Source organism: Gossypium hirsutum, chromosome D07 (assembly GCF_007990345.1).
Source record: "Gossypium hirsutum isolate 1008001.06 chromosome D07, Gossypium_hirsutum_v2.1, whole genome shotgun sequence".
NCBI classification, from domain to species: Eukaryota; Viridiplantae; Streptophyta; class Magnoliopsida; order Malvales; family Malvaceae; genus Gossypium; species Gossypium hirsutum.
The window spans coordinates 55,481,754-55,502,761 of record NC_053443.1 but is presented as its reverse complement, the minus strand read 5'-3'; the positions used below and the strand labels follow the sequence as shown (position 1 = coordinate 55,502,761).

The window sequence follows — 21,008 nt, the reverse complement described above, 5'->3', positions numbered from 1 at the left end:
AAAACTCAATCAATATAAATATATTATACATTAAATACCACTAAAGCACATAAAAAAATATAAAAATATAAACGTAATAAAAATACACAAATCTATCAAAATTCATGAAATATGATTTCCAGCACATGCCTACACCCTTTTAATAAAGATCAAAGAAAGGGACAATGCACTCTCTTTCCAAAGTTGTGTAGTTCTAACCTTTAGGAAGAGAAATTATTTTTAGTGGTCAAACTTTTTAATATGTTAAAAAGTTAATAAAAAATAAAATATATATCAAATTTTTAAATAGAGTATAAGTAAAATATATCATAGAAAGCTTGTATTAGGAGTCAAATTACATATTGCCTCTTTCACTACTCAAAATTGATATTTTCTGTTAAAAATTGGGACGCCACATGTACCTTATGCTGACATCTAAGAACTAGTTTTTAACAAAAAAAAAATGCATGACAATTTATTTTTTGATCTAATAAATAAGAATTAATTTATCCAATTTTTTGAGTAAATGAGACAAAATATAACCCAATTCGTAATATAAAAATCTTTATAGTACTTTTACCGCACATTGCACTCTAAAAAAAAAAGACATACATTGAAATCTTGAGAATGATATTATTAAGAAAATAAAAAATGGGAAGAAATATTATAGAGGTAATGTTAATGGAAGAAGGTGGAAAAGGGAGAGACCCATTAATTAGTGGGATTCTAATTCTAATTCTCAATCCACCTTCCAAATAGAAATCCAATTCCCAAACCAAAACATGAAATCAATGCTTATTATTAATTACAATATTCTATTCTGAAACAGTGTGTGTCATTCAACAAATATATTCTATTCCACATATATTATTCAGCTCTTGTCAGTTGTCAGAATTTCTTTAGCTTTTGCTTTGTTTTAATTGTTTAATGAAGTAAGTGCTTTATGGGGGCCGACCCTGCACTGAAAACATAACCCCATTTTCACATGATCTTCATCATTGTTACTACCCATCAACATTATGTCTTGAATTATATCTATTATCTATCTCCTCGGCTTCTTCTTCTTGTCATCTTCTGCACTTTTTTGTTTGTTTGTTTCGGTTTCCCATGGTTTCCTGGTTTTGCTGCAACTTCATCCATGGCTGCCTTGCCAAATCAGGTATGTTTTTTAATACATACAGACATACATACATACATACATACATACATACATACATACATACATACATACATACATATATCTTCTTCTTCTTCTTCTTCTTCATGTTAATGTTTATATACGAAAACTGATATTATGTGTGATGTATTTTGCTGCTTTATTCCTACTGTTATATTGGAAAAAGTAGATGTATTTTGGCATTTAAACAAGCAGTTGGTGTGCTTCTTAAAGAATTCTCGAACCACTTTAGCCTTGCCATGGTAGTCAGTGGTGTTAGGCTGGTAGGTGGACTCATCAAAAAGGGTAGGTCATGGAAATGGTTAGTCGTCGTTATTATTGGATTCTCTCTTCTTAAAGAGGGTTCAAATGTTGATAATGCTACCGTTGAAATCTTCACGTTGCAAATAAACCAAAAAAAATGTTTTGGACTAATTATTGAGAGGTTCTTAACTTTAGTCAAAAGAAAAAAAATTCACGTCAGCAAACCGACAATGACCAATTCGAGCAATTGTCTTAATCAGAATGATTAAATTGACAAAAAAATTAGAGTGACCAAAATAAGAACAACGCTATTTTAGAGACCTGCCGTATAGTTTACCCTCTAATAAATTCAAATTTAATTCTTACAATTATACCTCATAAATAAATAAAAAATTATTGCAAGTGTTGGTTCATAAGATATAATAATAATTTAAATTTAATTTCTACAATTATAATTTTGTCTAAATTTAGTGGGTAGCTAAGTTTGTCAATGAAATCCAATTTTATTTACAAAAGTTTGCATTTATTAACAAATTTTAACTAATGAGACTTGACATTGTTAGTTAAGGTGGAAATCTTGAATATACAAAAATCCAAGTTTGAGTTTCACCATTTACAATTGTGATGCGTGAGTTTTCGGTCCCTACATATGCGTATGTGGATGAGTTTTAAAATGTTTTAATAATTGAGGTTGGGATAACTTACTTTTAAGGGTTTCTTTTTCATGAATGGAGCAAATTTACTCTATTTCTATTTTAATTAGGTTTAATTATGTTTTCTTTATTGTTCTACATTTAATCTTTTGTACTATATTTGACATAATTTGATATTATTATTTATCTATATTAATATTTAAATATTTAATTAAATTGGTATCATTCATTAATTAAGTTTCAATTCAGTTGTGAAATTATAAAAAATAATTTAATTTTTTTATATAACCAGATTTGAAAAAAAAAACATGGTTTTCAATATCTCAACTTTATTATTTTAACTAAAGTCTCATTTATTTTTTGCATTATTTTTTTATAAATATATTTGTTACACAAAAATTTCACCAATATCATATGTGTATCATAATCTAATATACTCCCTCCGTCTTACTAAATTTGTCATATTTTGACTTTTAATGGTAAAAAAACTTCGATTTTAACATTTTATTCTTTAAAATTTATTATGAATAAAAAATATAAAAAAATATAAATATATTTTAATAGTATTTTATTAGTTAAAATATTTAAAATAATTGAGGTAAAAGTTTAAAAATTTTAACCTGACATTTTTATTGTGTGGTAAAAATCCTTTAACCACAAGTTTAATTTCTAGAAGAAAAAAAGACAACGTATTCGACAATTGACTTAACAAGTTTTAAGTCACCGACATAATTTCTTAATTTATTGCGTGACTTGATAAAATGGGTATAGTTTCTTTATTTCTATCTTTTAACCACAACAACTAATTTTAAAAGGATCCTACTACATTTAATTTCACCTTAATTTAAGTGAGTTGGAAAGCATTTATTATACACTCAACATCTCTGTAACAATCATATTTGTCTGTCAAAATTTTGGATGTTATGATGAGGTAACTGCTATACACCTATTAGAATATTCAAGATGCCTATAATAACATTTGAGATTTAGGTTATATTTAAATTTTTTAAAATTCCAAATTTAAAAACTATAATATATTAATAACACTAATTTGTGAAACTTAAATTATATTTTTTTAATAAAATTTACAAATATAATTTCATTTATTAAAAATTTGGCACGTGACGAGGAAAAAAAGTAAGTATCTGTGGAGGGAAAAATTATACATAGACCCCTCCATCTTTTTTTATATAATTTTAATGGTGTTTTGCAAGTTATATTTTCATAATAAATCTTTCCAATTATATTATATAATAAGCCAGTGTAAATTTTAAAACTATTTTAAAAAATATTTTCCAATTTATTAATACTTTTATAAATTAAATACACTATTAAAATTAAAATAGATATTTAAAAATTTAAATAATATTACAATAAATTATTTAGTGGTTACAATATTTATATATAATTAACAATCAACCTCCACTAATTAATAATTAAAATTAAATTAAAAATTATATATAAAAATATAATTTCATACAATGTAGTATTATAATATTTATATTTTAAATTCAATATTTTTAAAATTAAACTTATATATTATTATATTTTAATTTCGTAAGTATATTATTAATGAAGCATTACAAAATTCAGAAAAAAAATTTAAAAAGAATAATTAAATTTACACTTTTACTTTTTCCAGTTTGTGTAACAAAAAGTAGGCTGTACATAATGTTCCATTTTTTGGCTGCAGTTTTCAAAGGTTTTGAGAGATTGTTGGGTCCATCTTCATCGGAGAATAAAGCAAAAAGCAGTAATAATGAAGCTTTTCCCAAATGCCTGCCTCTAAAGCATATCACAATCTGGCTCCTACTGCTTTTCGTTGCAACCAGTTACTCATCCAAGGAACCTGATATTGAGGGTATGGTAGCACTAACCATAGCCCCTTTTTTTTTCTTTTTTTTTTTTCTGATTTCAATTGAATTTAACGTTGGTTATACAACTATAAAAAATATATAATAACCCGACCCGATTATCCGACTAAAATAATCATAGTTTAAGTAACCTCAAGTACTTCATTTGAGGGGGTTTCTTCTCTATTTTCTGGATCAGAACACAATCCTCTTGATTTTGACCTCCGATTTTGACCTCTATTGATATCGTGTATCAACAATGTTAAAAATAGGTTAGTATAAATTTAGGCTAAAAAAAAACTAGTATTAATGTTTAAGCCACAGAAAAACAAATAGATATTCTGGTTCGTTACAATGTTACTTTTTTAGTTACATTACTATTAAGTGGTATTTTTTTTATTTTGAAATGTCACACCAACAAATTTAACAAAAAAACATATTAATAACTGGACATGAATTTTGAAATACGAACTAACAGAGAGACTAAATTTCTAAAAATAAAAGTATAAAGACTAAATTCTAAATTCTAAATTTATGAAAAATACATGAATCTATGATATATTTTAACCTATTTAAATCTATAACACATGAAATTGCCAACAAGACCACTGTTGCAGTAATTAGAGCTGCTGTAAGTTGGCATCAAGATAGGGTTCAAGCCCTATGTAACCCATCTCCCCTCCCCCAAATTTATTTTAAGGGGGTGCAATTTTATTAAATATATGAATGCATATATATAAATTTGTTATGATACTTATTATTACTGGTTCGTTGTCTAATTACCCAATTGAGTTTTGATTTGTACCTTACGTGGTTTGCATGTAAGGTATTCGAGTCCTTCTATGAGATTGCGCGATAAAGATTCGCACCGTTATGTAGGCAAACTCACATCTAGAAATAATGTTTTAATTCTAGAGTAGGGTACATATCGGCATGCATGAAGACCTAACTACGACATCACATCTATGAACAATAATCATATCATATAAATACATAATTTAGTCCATCTGAAGAGGACAGAAACCTTTAGAGGTTCCGCCTCTAGTTATACATAGAGATTGAAACTTGGACCCTATGACAATAAATCTTGAACCCTAACGAGCTTTGTCAGCTTGTTGGCAAAAAGAACTGATAGCTTTGTCTGCAAATGTTCAGGAAATGCTTTGATCGAGTTTCTCAAGGTTCTCAATGATTCCAATGGTCGAATAACTGATTGGAATGATAATCTTGTCAGTCCCTGCTTTAGCTGGTCTCATGTTACCTGTAGGAATGGGAATGTCATATCCTTGTAAGTTCACCATTTTGAATCATGATTTTTATCAATTGACATAGCTTACAATGTAAATCCAATTACTTATGGTAGAGGTAAGATCCTTGGGCACGCCCTACTTTACATAACCATCTTAAGTTTTTTACCAACTACAAAGTAACATGTGAATGTATCAATTGGCAGGAACTTGGCTTCAAATGGATTTTCAGGAACTCTTTCGCCTTCAATTAAGAAATTAAAGTTTCTTGTTAACTTGTAAGTGACAATGATGTTGTATACATGTTGCATCTTGGCATTAGAAAGAGAAAAAGGCGTATTAGTATATGGTAACACACAAACACACATGAACATAAACATATGATTGTATAATATGAACATGTGGGTTGCATGTTAAAGACCTTTAAGTGATTGGTAATTTCTTTTGCAGGGAATTACAGAACAACAATCTATCTGGTTTGTTGCCAGATTTCCTTGGTGAGATGGCGCACTTAGAAATTCTGAATCTTGCAAATAATAAATTCATTGGTTCTATTCCGGAAAATTGGGGTCAATTATCCAATTTAAAAAACCTGTAAGACTGTGCTTTCTCCTAAATCAGACTTTTTTGTGAGCGTGATTTGATAATATTATATTACTTGAACGCTTTATTTTTCTTAAAGTACTAGTATGGAATACACATATTCAAACATGAGTATAAATTGTAATCTTCCTCATATATGGAAAAAGATTGAGTCGACCCGTGTTAGATACGTACTCATATCTGACACAGACTAAATCCGATTAAAATATAAATTTTGATATTTAGCAAGAAACATCCATTTATGTGTTCTTATTCCAATCATAAAATTCTTGTTTGATAAATAGTATCAAACTTGTATATAGGTCTTGTATTGTTGGTCTATATTTCTCTACTTTACCCTCTTTTTGGGTCTTTGCTTATATGCTAAATTGACTTCACAAATACTCAAAAATCATTTTTACTTGGCAGGGATCTTTCATCCAACAACTTAACTGGAAGGGTTCCAAGGAATTTATTCTTAGTTCCAAGAATCAAGTAAACTTTATAAGAAATTCTATCTCCTTTAAATTCTAGTATATAAATGCTTAAGATTAGACAAACTTCCACTTGCTATTCCATTTGACAGTGTTATTTTGTCAGCTTCAATGGAACACACCTTGCTTGTGGCTCTAGCTTGGAACAACCTTGTGTTTCAACTTCTACATTCCCTGGTTTGCTCTCTACACCAACCTTTTTACTATATCCATTTCGTATGTGTTCTACATGGGATTAAATATTGTGCTGTTTTGGCAGTTTCAACCAGTAGGTCCAAAATTAGAATTGTCGTAACCTCTGCAAGTTGTGGTGCTCTCATACTTCTATCACTTGGGGCTTTCTTCGTGTCCCGGTATTATCAAGCACACAAATTTAAGCGTGATGTTTTTGTTGATGTCATAGGTAATTTTCTTTACTCATCCATGATCAAAGACAAAGTTACAAGGGAAGATATTACATTCCAACGTTATGCATGTTATTGCTCATCATGATCATTACAGAACTCCTGCTGAAAGTCTATTTGATTTCTTTAGTTTGTAGAAATTAACACTTGATAATTTTTAAACTTCAGGTGAAGATGACCTCAAAATTTCCTTTGGCCAGATAAGGCGATTTTCATGGCGTGAAATCCAACTTGCCACTGATAATTTCAATGAGGGCAACATAATTGGTCAAGGAGGGTTTGGAAGAGTTTATAAAGGTGTCCTCTCTGATAACACAAAGGTTGCTGTGAAACGCCTTGCAGATTATTATAGTCCTGGTGGTGAAGCTGCATTCCAGAGGGAAGTCCAGCTCATTAGTGTTGCTGTTCATAAGAATCTTCTACGCCTAATTGGGTTCTGCACAACCTCTTCCGAAAGAATCCTTGTTTATCCTTTCATGCAAAATTTAAGTGTGGCATATCAACTAAGAGGTACTTGTCCTTTCTGCATTGCCTTTTGATGCATTGCAATGCAGGCATATTTACTGTATTCTGAATTTATATCTGAAATTTTCTATAGATTTAAAACCTGGAAGCAAGGGCCTGGACTGGCCAATGCGGAAACGTATAGCTTTCGGAGCAGCCCACGGTTTGGAGTATCTACATGAGCATTGCAATCCTAAGATAATACACCGTGATTTAAAAGCTGCAAACATCCTTTTAGATGACAATTTTGAGGCTGTTCTTGGAGATTTCGGGTTAGCAAAGCTTGTTGATACCAAGTTGACTCATGTTACCACTCAAGTACGAGGTACCATGGGTCATATTGCTCCAGAATATTTGTCCACAGGAAAATCTTCTGAAAAGACAGATGTCTTTGGGTATGGTATAATGCTTCTGGAACTCGTTACCGGCCAGCGTGCCGTAGATTTTGCTCGTTTAGAAGAGGAAGAGGATGTTCTTCTACTTGATCATGTAAGGTTTTTATATTGATGCACCCTCTCCTAAATCTTTATGAATATATAGATTATTGAACCTGTAGCATTTGTGAGGATTGTTTATGAACAGATTAAAAAGCTGCTGAGAGAAAACAGGGTTGATGACATCGTTGACGGGAACTTAAAGATTTACGATGCAAAAGAAGTCGAGACGATTGTACGAGTCGCACTGCTTTGCACTCAGAGCTCACCCGAAGACCGACCGACGATGGCAGAAGTGGTGAAAATGCTTGATGGAGTGGGTTTGGCAGTGAGATGGGCAGAATGGGAGGAGCTTGAACAAGTGAGGAACCAAGAATTCATGCGGTTCTCACACCAGTTCACTTGGGGTGAGGATTCAACTGTGGACCAAGAAGCTATACAATTGTCCAGAGCCAGGTAATCAATCCCATACATAAATCAAGTTTTCGGGGCAATCACAGATTTTGTACATTTGATGTCACAAACCTTAGCAGCTTCTAAAATCTATGCTTGTCTAATTACATTGCTACATTTACTGCCTGTAAAGTGGTATGGTATGGTATGGTATGGTATGGTATGGTATGCAAGTAACTAACTTCTCTACTTCAGAGTACAAATAGGCTTCTTCAACTGTAATTTACTTTAGGTTTTTTTTCCTTTTTTTTTTAAAACAAAAATTATATTTTGGGAATTAGGTCATCAATCAATTTGGTTATTGAATTTATATTCATTTAGTAGTTATTAAAATCAGACTGGCAATACTCAGATTGGCTTGATTTGATATTTTAATTTAATTAATTTAATCAACTTCAGTATAAAATAATTAAACTGATCAACTAAAGCATTAATTGATTTAATATCAATCAACTGAATTAGTTAATCAATTTAATTGATTTTTTTTTAAAATTACATTTTGAGTTTGGGTAATTTAAATTATATATTATAAATATATTTAAAATAATCAAAAAATAATAAATATAAGTTGATTAAGTAATCGATTTTGTTATGGATTTCGATAATCAATAATTGATTGTCCAAATTGACTTAACTAAATTCAAAATCGACTTGACAAACTAACCTAATTTAATTGAAGCATTGGATAAGTCAATTAAATCGGTTATAACCGAATAATGCTTTCCCTTAACTCAAATTTTAACCCGTAAAACTTATGTAAATATATATATTTATAAAAAATTATATTTAAATTAAATGAGACTTTGGTTGCAATAGTTAAATTGAAGTTTTAAAGATTAAGCATTTAAGTTTAGATCTCGTTATAGTAATATTTTATTAAAAAACATAAAAGATAAAATTACTCTTATATTATTATTTGTTTTTTTTTTCATATTATTATTTGTTATTTTGTAAAAACAGGAGGCTTTTAATCATTTCTCAATTGAGACCTTAAATAATAGAATAGATATAATTAAGAAACCTAAATTTATTCAGGGTAAACTATAAAAAAATAGTCACCTAACTATTTTAGTGTTTCTATTTTGGTTACTCAAGTTTAAAATTTTATATTTTAGTCACTAACGTTATCAAAATTTAATATTTTGGTCACACATCTATTAATTACTAACATAAGCCTTTTCTTTTTGGCAGAATAACAATTAGCCCTCCAATTAATGTTTACATATTCTATTAATTTGGTCATAATTCTAAAAAGTTCAACAAATTTAACCACTAACTTTATAAATTCTGTCAATTGAGTCTTGATTCTTAAAAATTAAAAAAATTAAAAATTAAAAACTTTCAAATAATATATATTTAAAAGTTCATTTTTTATAAAAAAAACACATAAAATTTTATAAAAATACATACAAAATTATAAAAAATAATGAATACCCATTTTTTTTCTAACATGAAATTTATTGATTAAATATTATTTTATAAATAAAATATTTTTTAAAAACCCACAAAAAAAACTTAAACCAAATTCGAACTTTTCTTTTCTTTTAGTTTTATTTTATAAATAATAATTTATTTGTTATATGTTTGTCCTTCCTTAGTCCTCGCCAAATTTATTGAGCACTAGACATCGTCTTTGTTCGCAATCACCTCCACTAATAACTCTTACTCCAAATTCATTGATTTCCACATTGTTTGTTGTTGTGCCATCCAAGTAGGAATCCGTAGCGGAGCTGCCGTTATACCTTCTACCTACTGGGTCTCCAAAACTTCATCATCGCCTGTATATCACCAATTGCGCCCCCCTCAAGCTATAGTTTTTGATCCAGCCTAAACATAGTGGTCGTTAATGTTGAAAAAAAGAGAAAAGCTGAATCTACTCAAGCCTTCTTCATGTTTTTTCTCTTACATTTTATTATTTATAATATTATTATTTTAATAAATAAATTTCATGTTAGAAAAATGGGTATTCATTTATTTATAAATATTTTATAATTTCGTATGTATTTTTATAAAATCTTATATATTTTTATCGAAAAATGAACTTTTAAATATATATTTCTTATTTTTTAAAGTTTTTTAATTTTTGATTTTTTAAGAATAAGGCTAAATTAACAGAACGTGTAAAGATGAGGATTAAATTTGTTGAATTTTTTAAATTAGGACCAAATTGATAAAATCTATAAATATTGGAAGACTAAATTTATTATTATTCCAACAAAAAGGCTTCTGTTAGTAATTTAATGGATGAGTGACCAAAACATTAAAATTTGATAAGTTAGTAATTAAAATAGAAATTTTTAAACTTGAGTGACCAAAATAGAAACACGCTAATAGTTAGGTAACTGTTGTCTAAGTTTACCCATTTATGTATTAGATATATATAATAGTAAAGCAGCTTATTAAGTTGCTATTACAAATTAATCTTCAAATTAATCCGTAAAAATACTTAAAAAGCGTATATATAATTAGGAATACTCCCGCAGGGTAAATTTAAAAATAATTATAAATTTAGTTTGATTAGTTGGAGGATTAAAAATAATTATTATCAAAATATTTAAATATTAAAAACGATTATGTGTAAACTCTTAATTGTATACTATTTAGTTTATTTTCTGATTTATTAAAAAAAATCTTTTAATTAATACAAAAATATAAGTTCCTTCGATTAGAAACGTTAATATTTATGATTAAAAAGATTTAATTTAAAATTAATTACAGGCTTATTTTATTTTTTATAGAGTGTAGTGACCTGAAGTTAACACATGAATTAGTTTGAATTGATCACCTTCTTTACCTTCATTTAATGTTGAGGCAATAAGTAGTTTGAGATTGAAACCCGTGTGTTGGCCTAATGGTTAAGGTGTTCACCGTCCTAACTGTGGCTTGGGTTTGAGTCGCGCTAGTTATGTTGTTGTTAGGGTTTTTACCCTCCTCTTGTAATTCACCAAAAAAAATAAGTAGTTTGTGATTTAAAGTTCAGATCTTGCTTTAATTTGAGTTTACTTATTTAATTTAGTGTTTATAATGAATTATTATGAGTATTTTCGAGATATCTAGTGAAAGGATCAAATTACACTTCGGTGCTAATAACTGAAAGGTTTCTTAATAGGTCACACTTCACTCTAAAATAATTTGGATGTTATGTTAGGTTTCTAGATCTCGTGATACGAGTCACAAAGGCCCAACCCAAGTTCAAGAAAGTGATGGGCTCAAATTGCCACAAGGCCCAATAACGAGATCAAAGGCCCGACAAATGCGGTCCAAACTAAATGGGATCATTCAAGAGTTTGTTAGCAAGGCCTTAGATGCATACACGAGAGAACAAGAAAATCAAGATTCACTTTCTTGTTTTCAAGAAAATCAAGAAACCGAATCTTGGCCCAATTTTGCTGTTCGAAGAGATTTCAAGAATCAAGAAAATCAAGATTTCAAATCTTGGAAATCTTGGTCCAAGAAACCAAATCTTACAGCCAAAACGCATTGGATCTCCGTTACGAGCGTCAACGACCCAATTTCAGAAGGGGATGGATCACGAGCCCAAATTCTTGAAGGCGAAGCCCAATAAGCAAATTCCAGCCCAATCAAGAAATCTATGCATATTTAGTTGAAAATCAGGCCAAAAATGTCAAAGGGCCCAATTTGTAAACATTTGAATTGTTAATTTAATTTTTAGGCTCTAGGAAAGATACATGTTAAATTTCGGCCCAAAACAGCCCATTTAAGTGGCCAGCCAAAATTTCCCTATTATTTCTCTTAATTAGGTTTAAATTTTAAGTTTTCTAATTAGATTAGGATTTGTTGGAGGCCTATATAAGCATTGGTCGGCCACCCTTTGTAAAACAAATCTCATTATTATTATTTTTTATCAAATTTCAGATTTGTTTGAGTGCAGAATTTTCTTTGGGGTTTTTCTTCAAGAATTCTATCTTGAGCTTTCTTTAGAAGCTGTTTTAACAATCTTTGGATTGTGGGAGCCATCTTCAACCTTCTTCTTGCCATTGATATTCATTGGAGGGGAGATTAGAGCCTTTTGAAGGGATTTGTGAATTCTTTCGGGAATTCAAGGATTCTTAGGACTTTTCTTTATTTCTTGTTGTTTCGATTTATTTCTTTATTCCTACTTGTGCCGATTCGTTTATCTAATCTTTTTGCTATTCTTACTTGTGTTTCCAGCTTTGATTAAACTCAAGATCTCGTCGTTTAAGCTATTCTCCTATTGGCAGCACACATTCGAACCCAAAATCCCCAATTCCTAAGGTTTGGCCGATTGGGTCTCTTTCAATTTGGGGATCAATTGATTGCTGGAAATTAGGCATTCTTGGCCGAATCAATTCCTTGGCAGATTCGCATCTTTTCTTTCTTCTCAATTTCGTTTGGTTCTTGATTCTATTTCTTTTCTTCTTGCCAAAACCCTAATTTTATCCCATTGATTTGCTGAATTTTTTAAAGATTAATTTGCTGTTGTGTTTGTTTTCTCAGATTCGGCAGATTGGTTCTTTTCTTGATTGCTAAATCGAGTTCTTGGCTTCCAAGAAACCCCCTTTCATAAGTGTTTCGATTCTTGATTAGATCTTGCTGATTTTTGGGTTCTTATTCCAGATCTTGAAATTTCCAGATTTAATCTCATTATTTGTTTTGATTTCAGATCTGTTCGATAGAGCTTTCGTAGGAGTTTCCGTGACTTGACGACTCAATCTTGGTCCGCGCGCAGCCCTATATCATCCCGTTTTTGAATTTTAGATGCGTTTGCTCTTAATAGAGTAACCTTGTACCTATTATCATTTTATTGAAAACCTAATGTGTCACCCACAATAAGACGAGGATAATTCGAGGCTATGATTAAATGATTCAATTGTGAAAAGTTTAGACAACTTCGAATTTGATTTGATTATGATTAGAATTCTCTTCGAAGTGGTACATTAGAAATTTTCAATTACTTCTATTAAAATTTGAGATCATTCATTCCTTCAATGAAAATGATAAGCATGCATTGCTTTACCCTTCACTCATCTATCAAATTCCACATAAGCAAAATGGTATTGTATCAAAGGATGAGGTGAAGTATTCTTGGAAGTGGAAGAGAGCAAGCATGCTGCTGCAAATATTAATGTTGGAGTGAATTTAGAAGATGATAGAGAATCCTAAATCAGTTGTTGCTTCAGTTGCAACTACCTTAACATCTATAAAGCTATCTAGTATTAATAAGGCCAAATATATGAAGCATCTCGATGAAAACTTCACCGATAAGGATGATATTTATGATACAGTGGTAACTATAGTGAAAACTTTTAAAAATGAGAATTATGAAAATTAAGATGATCTTAGCCATTCGATCAAAATAAATGATTCTAAACTTTAGATTTTTAATTTATCTTACCTTATTAAAATAAAATCAACAACACTTGATCTTTCCTTTTTTTTTCTTTTCACCCTATAATTAAAGTAATAGGGTGAAAAAATTTTGGATAATCTTTACTTACAACTTTATTTTTTTTCTTTTCGAGGAAAAAATTGGAATGAAAAACAAGAGATTAGGGTTATTATAAGATAAATCAGTTTTGGTATTAGGTATTTGTTTTTCTTGATTGAAAAAATCGATCGACCATTTCATTCTAAAAAAATTAAATTTTTGTCTTGCTTGATTTCGAGTACTCACTTTTTACTCAACCAATGGAAAAATCCTTTTTTTTTTTTTTGGAATGAATTTAGTAACTTGCTTTGCATTCTAATTTTAAAAAAAAACAAATTAAATCTAAAAATAAAGATTAACCAATTTTTTTAATTTGAAAGAAGAAAAAAATTTGGTTGCTTTTGGTTATATTTTAATAAGGTAAAATAAATACAAAATCTAAGGCTTGAAATCATTTATTTTGACTTAATGATTAAAATCATTTTGGTTCTCATTTTAAAATTTTTTACTATAGTTATCACCATTTGAATGGATTTTATTTTTGGCATATAGGTAAACTATCTTGACTTTTTGCTATGTTACTATGATTTTCTTTTGTTAATGCATCTTACTCTTATGCATTAATAATTGTTTTAGTAGCTCTTTTACATAATAAAATAGTTGGATTAACGGGGAGTGTTGTGTTGAATATGATGTTTACCTTACTTCAATGTGTTGCTCTGCCTTTTATAAAAATAAAAAATAAAAAGTCAAATGAAGAGATTGTCGGTGTTAGTTACATAGCTCGTATGCAAGTTAGCTTCCATTTGGAAGAAAATGTAACTTGTCATATTTGATTGTCATCTTTTGACCAAAAGACTTAGACTCTTTAAACACATCTTTTAAGGTTTTCTAGAAGTACTTTATTGAAGTCAAAACATGGAGAATCAAGTCAAGTGAGGATCTTTTGAAGCCTTTTTAATGTGGTTAAGTTTTTTTATTTGAAGAGATTTGTTTTTCAAAGAAGTTGACATCGAGAAGATATCTGTTAAATCTATTCCATAATGAAGACTTTATCGAGTTGAACTCAAAAAGATGAAGATTCACATTGATTGTAATTTTGCAAGCCATTATATGATTATTTAAGAGAAAGTTTGCTATGGTTTCATGTATAAGATTACGAGCACTTATCTTGTTCACTATAAGGAAATTATTTTAGTGCAAATTATTGCAAACTTCTAATGGTTTAATTTATAATTAAGCTTTTAAAGACAAAATCTTACTGAGGGGAGTGATCTAATTTATGTACTAGAATTAGGTTATAGTTTAGTAAGCGAATTGAACTTAAATCACGTCTTATGCAAATAAGTTTTAGTAGTTTATTCTTTAAGTAAGACCTTGCAGACTTAGAGTGGGTTTGGATGGGCGGTGGGGTGCAATACGATCCGTTTAGCTTACTTTTTGTCTCACACTACAGTATCGCTACAATATTTAATCTCACTGCCACCGTTGGTTTTACACTAACCGCAAGTAAACACACCGCCCATCCAAACCCACCCTTACAAAATTTCCGAATTGGAAATTATGTGTCCGTCTCTTATTTTTATACTATTAGTAAAGACAATTGCAATTAGCTCTCAGATTTATCCTGGTCCAAGTACTTACAAAGGGCAATTATTGGTAAAGCAAAAGGTAAATCATTTCGTTTTGCCATTACAAAGTAAGGTTCCTTCATTGATGGAAAATCATAGAGAATGATCTTTTAAGAATAACAAAGCCAAGTGCTTATATTGCTTAAGCAGAATTTAATGACACATACACACAAAAAAAAAAAGGAAAATCAAAATATACACTCATATGTCCAAACAAAGAATATCAGCTAGAAATACCTCACTTTCTCACAACAAATCTTTGGCAGAGTTAATAAGGTGATTTAACCTGTATTGCTACCATCTAATGGTGAAACCATGATTCACAAATTTACTAGTCTAAACTTAACTTGAAGAAGGGCATGCACTTGGCTTGATGAATATTCATTTCGGCAACAGTTGATGGTTACTTAGCTTTCATTTTCTTAAGGATTTAAATGAGTCAAGGGCAGTTAGCATTTCGACCCGGACCACCGTAGTAAAAGTAGCTGCCCCAGTTGCCACCTTTTCCAGTTTGTACATCATAGCAGTTTGATTGCTCAGTGAAAGTTGCAATGTCTTTAGGAACCCTGAGATTGTTGGAGCCATCAACAATTTGAATATTCTTGAAGTAACTAGATTTGCCAAACCCTTCTTTGGGGAAATGGCCACTCCCCATTTGTGTGGATGTATGCTGTCCATCTGATTCTGAGTTTACAACCTCACCTCCCCACTCAATCATGGAGGCACTGTCTGATAGGTAGGAAAATAGGAAAGCTGGCCAGTAACCCAACACATAGCTATTACCAAATTGTAGCCACCAGTTCCCCTCCTTAGGATCCTGCCACACTCAAATTCATGGATATATATAAATTTGATGTTTATGAAATGGTAGCTTGCTTATTATGAATAGTTTCTTACTCATTACCTTCCACACAAGTAAGCTTATATCATATTGGGAATCATGATAGCTAGAAACAGGGTAGATGCTTGCACCCATTGCTATTTCATTGTTGATTTGAATGAAGCCTGAGCAAAGTAGATTATAGCAACCAGTGGCTTGATATGCATCACTCTGGTTTTAGTAATAAAGAAAACAAGAGTTAAAGAATAGAAATGCATCAAAGGACAAAAGGATAGTGACATGGGGAGTCTAGTCTTACAGTCCAATAAGTGAAGAGTCTAGTGTGGTTGTCTCCATATAAATCTGGGCTAACCTATAGAAGACAGAGGCCAATGAGTTAAATATGGATGGAATCTAAAATAATAATGTAAAATTGTTGTTGGATAAGAAGGTACCTGCCAGCCTGCTTCAATGCTATTGAGATCTTCACCAAAAGAACCACCCAAGATCCAGATTTGGGACAAGCTGAACTCATTAGGCTGTTGTATTTTGGGTTCCCAAACGTTAATGGTTGCCTTTGCTCCATAGTACTTTTCTTCATCCACATAAGCTATTGCATGCTACATCAAAGCTCCAAAGTCCAAACACCCAAGAAATGGAACATATATAACCACATATATCAGTTCAACATACACCAAAACCAGTTTCATGTAAAAAGAAATGAGGCAGTAGCAGTATATACTACCTGATGGCCACTTTGAGTGATGAGGTCAGGATCTGCAGACTTTGGTTGAGGGATGGTTTTGTGCCTTTTTTTACCAAAGGCTTTGATAGAGCTTGCTCTTAACAAATCATCTTTTCTAGTTCTCCTAATGGGAATAGTTCCTTCTGGACACCTTCCATTCAAGTGCCACATCTGGGTAACATTCCTTGATGAACCTGGTTTCATCTTTGAAGCAACTTTGTTTTCACCAAAAACACCTTCCGGATGAAAGTTTGGGGTCATCTGGTTTATCATAAAAGGAAACACACAACCTTTAGAACACCATGGATGCTAGAAGTCCAAACCAAAAACACATTAATGGTGCTTAAAAGAAGAGGAATGGACCTGGATTTTATGGTTTTTGAGCATTGGATGGTCAAAAGCTGGTTGATGTGAAAGTTTGATGCAGTCAATTATATCTCCATCTGGACTCTGTTCATGGCAAAACACATATGCAGTGGATTAACAAAAAATAAGTCTAAATTTACAGCTTTTTGACAATTTGAAGAGGGAGCAAATGAGTAAATTCTGACTGACCTTAATAGATTTAACAGCGGGCTTGTTCAAGAGCTTCAACTGGTTTTGAACCTCAAGAATTTGGGTAGAAAAGCTGTTTCTGCTAGCACTAGTGGGTGCTGCCATCTCTATAAACAAAACCAACAAGATAACCAAGAACCCCATCATCTTCCCCCCGCTCTGCATCTCCATAGCCATTAAACACACCCCCAAAACTAAATGGAAAAAGAAAAAAAAAAGGTTCAAGCTAGTTCCCTAGAGGTTAAGGCAATGAAAAAGAAGAAAAGGAGATGAACTTGACATTGATTTTCAATCCTGCAAAAAACCTCCGCCAACCTTCCACTGTTATTATAACACACAACAATATTGTAAAGACAAAAACATAAAGGTCCCCTTTAGCTATATTTTTTTTCCCAGAAGAATCCAAGCCTACTGCCGACGCTTCTCTAACTTTTCCATCAACCACTTGTCTTTGCTAAAACAAATGTGGTGAAATGAAGAAGAAGAAGAAGATGGATAAAATTAACAGGAAGATGCTATTATTATTATTATTATTATTATTATTTGATTGTTAGAAGGAAAAGGAAGAGAGACACACATGATCCATTTAAATTTAACTTTATTTTGAACTATTGTCTCATTGTGGGTCTTCCACTAGCAATAGTTTGAAGTGAGGGTGGTGGGTGATTTGTACTGATTCGAAAACCCAGACAAACTTTTCAAGCAAAGGGGACACCATTTTTTTGTCCACTTATTCACGTGAATCTACATATATATTCCTCTCTCTTTCTAAAATGAATATCTTACTAAAGTCTCAAATAACTATGTAATTTGGCTTCACATTCCTGACAAGCATGGTAAGAAAATGTGATATTTGGCAGAAAAATCTGATTTGTAATCCTCTTATTAAAAAGTAATAGGATAATGTGGAATTATAATTTTATACAATCTATTCTTTATCAAATTTTAACCCCTTTTTTATTACGGAAAAAAGGATAATACAAAATATAGATATTATCTCCTTCTAATAGTTTAATATCACATAAGTAATTTTATCTTAAATTTTAAAATTTTCATTTAAGTTTGATTTTGTTCAGGATGAAAATGTTAAAATTCAAGAGAAAAATATTGATATGACTTTAAACTATTGGAAAAAGAATAGAGGTGACGTGACGCCATTATTTCATACAATCATTTTCCACTTTATTACATTATTATTGCTCATTGAATTATTTAGAAGCATGTTCACAAATATATCTTTGTACATCTTTTATTTTAGAATTAAGTTATGGTTAAATTTTTCTATTAGTCCTTGTACTTAGCAAAATTTGTTAAATTCATTAAATAAAGTTTTGCTATTTCCAAAATTTAATGTGTCGAACATATCATCATATGTGTAATGTCATGTCGACTTATTATTTCCACGTACTACTCACTAAAAATCCAATTTTTGCATTAAGACTATAATTTCACAATTCGAAAAGTATAGGGACTTAGAATGAAACAATTGGAGAAAATGGACTAAATCTACAACTATACGTATAGTACATGACTAGTAATTGAATTTAGCCAAACAGATTTAACTGCTATTGTTTGGGCCAGAACTAAAATTTCAAAGTCTAAAAAGTACAGGGACTAAACTTTACCAATTTGAAAAGTATAAAGACTAAATTTGATTAAATAAAAGTACATCGACTAAATTTACAATTTTTACAAAGTATAAGGACTAATAGCAAAATTTAACCATTAAGTTATGCATATGATGTGAGTATTTGAATTTATGATAGACATGTCTATTTTCTGTTTTACAGCATTGCCTTATTTCAAAATCATGGAAAGAAAGTCAATTGAATCTTAGTTTAATTGGCATGAGCATTGTTGCCAATATATGAGGATGTGGGTTCAAGTGCGCTGAAGCGTATTATCCTCCTTTTCATGGGTTAGGGAGGTACTATGAGTAGTTCTAAGCATTGTGTCAAAAAGAACATATATGATCAAAACCTATAATGAAATTGTTAAAAAAATTTCAGTTTTGTAATTATAATGCATGGGTCTCTAATTTCAATATGGACATTTGTTATGGATAAGTTTTCTTCTGATCTTTTTTGTCCTTTATCTATTATATTTTGTATTGATTTAATTTTACATTGTAATTTTTTTATATTTGTCTTGTACTTGTCAATGTACTGGATTTGTAAGAGTAAAACTAAAACAACTATATAATAAGATAATTAGTAAAAAGTAAGATTCAATTAAGCACTTGTCCATTTAAATTAATGCTGGGATGTGAGTTTAAGGGTATCTTTGTTTTATTGAAAATGACTTCTGGAAAATTACTTATTTTCCTGAAAAAGTTAATATTTTTTTGTGTTTGGATGAATCTGTATAAAATATTTTCTGTTGTTTGACAGATTTCTTAAAAATATTTCATAAAAGTTGTTTTCAATGAAACAAACAAACATTTGAGATTTTGGGCAATTTACCAAAAAAAGCTTCATTTTTTTTAAATTTACCGAAATGGGCCTGGTATTTTATTAATTACCGGAATGGGCCTTTTCCGGCAAATCACGTCCACGTCACCGCGATGCTAGGGGACGTGCCAGGAAATCGCGGCCACGTCAGCGCGCTCTACTGACGTGGCAACAAATCGCTTCCACTAGGGGGCGATTTGTTGCCACGTCATCAAAGCGCGCTGACGTGGCCGCGATTTCCGCTAGTACCCTACCCTTTTTTTTCACAAATTAATCCTCTCTCAAATTTCCTCTCAGTTTCCTCTAAATTTCCTCTCAATTTTGGTGTTGAGAGGAGGCATTGCAAATAATTAAATAAGATATTTCGAAAAAAGGTGGAAAGGAAGACTAAACCATATTGACGATAAAGTTAAAAAAAATAAATTGAGAGAAATTTTTTAAAAAAATTAGAGTCAAAATTTTAAAGGGTCAAAAAGTTCTTTCACAATTATTCATAGTGATTTAAAAATAAGAATTACAAAATTAGCAATTAATAAAAATAATGAAATAAATTTTAATTATAATGACATTAATAATTAAAAACGGATGATAAAAATTTTCTATTGGTGATGGTTAATAGCAAAAAGGAATTCTTTTTAAGGAAAAGAAAAAAGAAAGAAAAAGAAAAGCATTCAAACAATAGGTAAAAAGATCAACAATAAAGTACAAATTGAACGAACTTCCGATTATTGACCTGATCATGGCTCGGGTTGTCTAGTTTGGGTCGAAGGTCCGCCCAAAAAATAGTAGGAATTGAATAAAAATATAAATTCGAAAAATGTGTTTGAATAAAAAATGAGGCCCGTTTTCTAAACGGATCGAGCTTCGGGTAAAAGTTTTTGGCTAGGGCCCGACCCAAATAAATTAATTATTTTTAATAAAAATTATCTTGTTGTACCTAGTGTTTTGGTGCTGTTATTTTTCTGCTGTTTTTGTTGTTATTTTTGCTATTGTTTTTGTTATTTGTACTGGCCAATTTACCAACAAAAGCTTATTTTTTTATAAAATCTCGGCCACGTTAGCGCGCTGACGTGGACGCGATTTGCCGGAAAATGGCTTATTCCGGTAAATAATAAAATACCGGGCCCATTTCGGTAAATTTAAAAAAAAAGCTTTTATTGGTAAATTGGCCGAGATTTTTCTTATCTTTTTATTGTTTAATTGAGTTTATTTTATATCTATAAACTTATATTTTACATTGTTTTTGCATATATTAAAAATATTTTATTAAATCCAGGTTCATTACAACGTCATTTTTTAATTACATGACTACTAAATGAGTATTTTTTTTATTTAAAAACGTGATATCAACAAAATTGACAAAAAAATTTAACA

General features: G+C 30.5%; 2 protein-coding genes across 3 annotated transcripts; one reads left to right on the top strand and one right to left on the bottom strand.

Moving 5' to 3' along the window:
• Window positions 1–888: 888 nt before the first annotated feature.
• LOC107942283 (probable LRR receptor-like serine/threonine-protein kinase At5g63710) lies at window positions 889–8,222 on the top strand. 2 transcript variants are annotated; one of them, XM_041097952.1, is made up of 12 exons: window positions 1,010–1,138; window positions 1,326–1,441; window positions 3,746–3,913; window positions 5,061–5,193; window positions 5,359–5,430; window positions 5,603–5,746; window positions 6,164–6,229; window positions 6,335–6,405; window positions 6,488–6,631; window positions 6,801–7,142; window positions 7,231–7,625; window positions 7,719–8,222. In XM_041097952.1, exons 2-12 carry the CDS (start codon window positions 1,396–1,398, stop codon window positions 8,028–8,030), a joined length of 1,893 nt encoding a protein of 630 aa, XP_040953886.1. In that variant the 5' UTR covers window positions 1,010–1,138; window positions 1,326–1,395; the 3' UTR covers window positions 8,031–8,222. The 2 variants fall into 2 exon arrangements, with proteins under 2 accessions (XP_040953885.1, XP_040953886.1); XM_041097951.1 differs by lacking the exon at window positions 1,326–1,441 and having other exon boundaries at window positions 889–1,138.
• A 6,950-nt stretch (window positions 8,223–15,172) lies between these two features.
• On the bottom strand, window positions 15,173–17,817 carry LOC121219572 (uncharacterized). Its single transcript, XM_041097950.1, has 7 exons — window positions 17,185–17,817; window positions 16,993–17,079; window positions 16,630–16,890; window positions 16,340–16,504; window positions 16,204–16,257; window positions 15,969–16,115; window positions 15,173–15,881 (listed from the first exon to the last, which is right to left on the bottom strand). Exons 1-7 carry the CDS (start codon window positions 17,359–17,361, stop codon window positions 15,504–15,506), a joined length of 1,269 nt encoding a protein of 422 aa, XP_040953884.1. The 5' UTR covers window positions 17,362–17,817; the 3' UTR covers window positions 15,173–15,503.
• Between the last annotated feature and the right edge of the window lie 3,191 nt (window positions 17,818–21,008).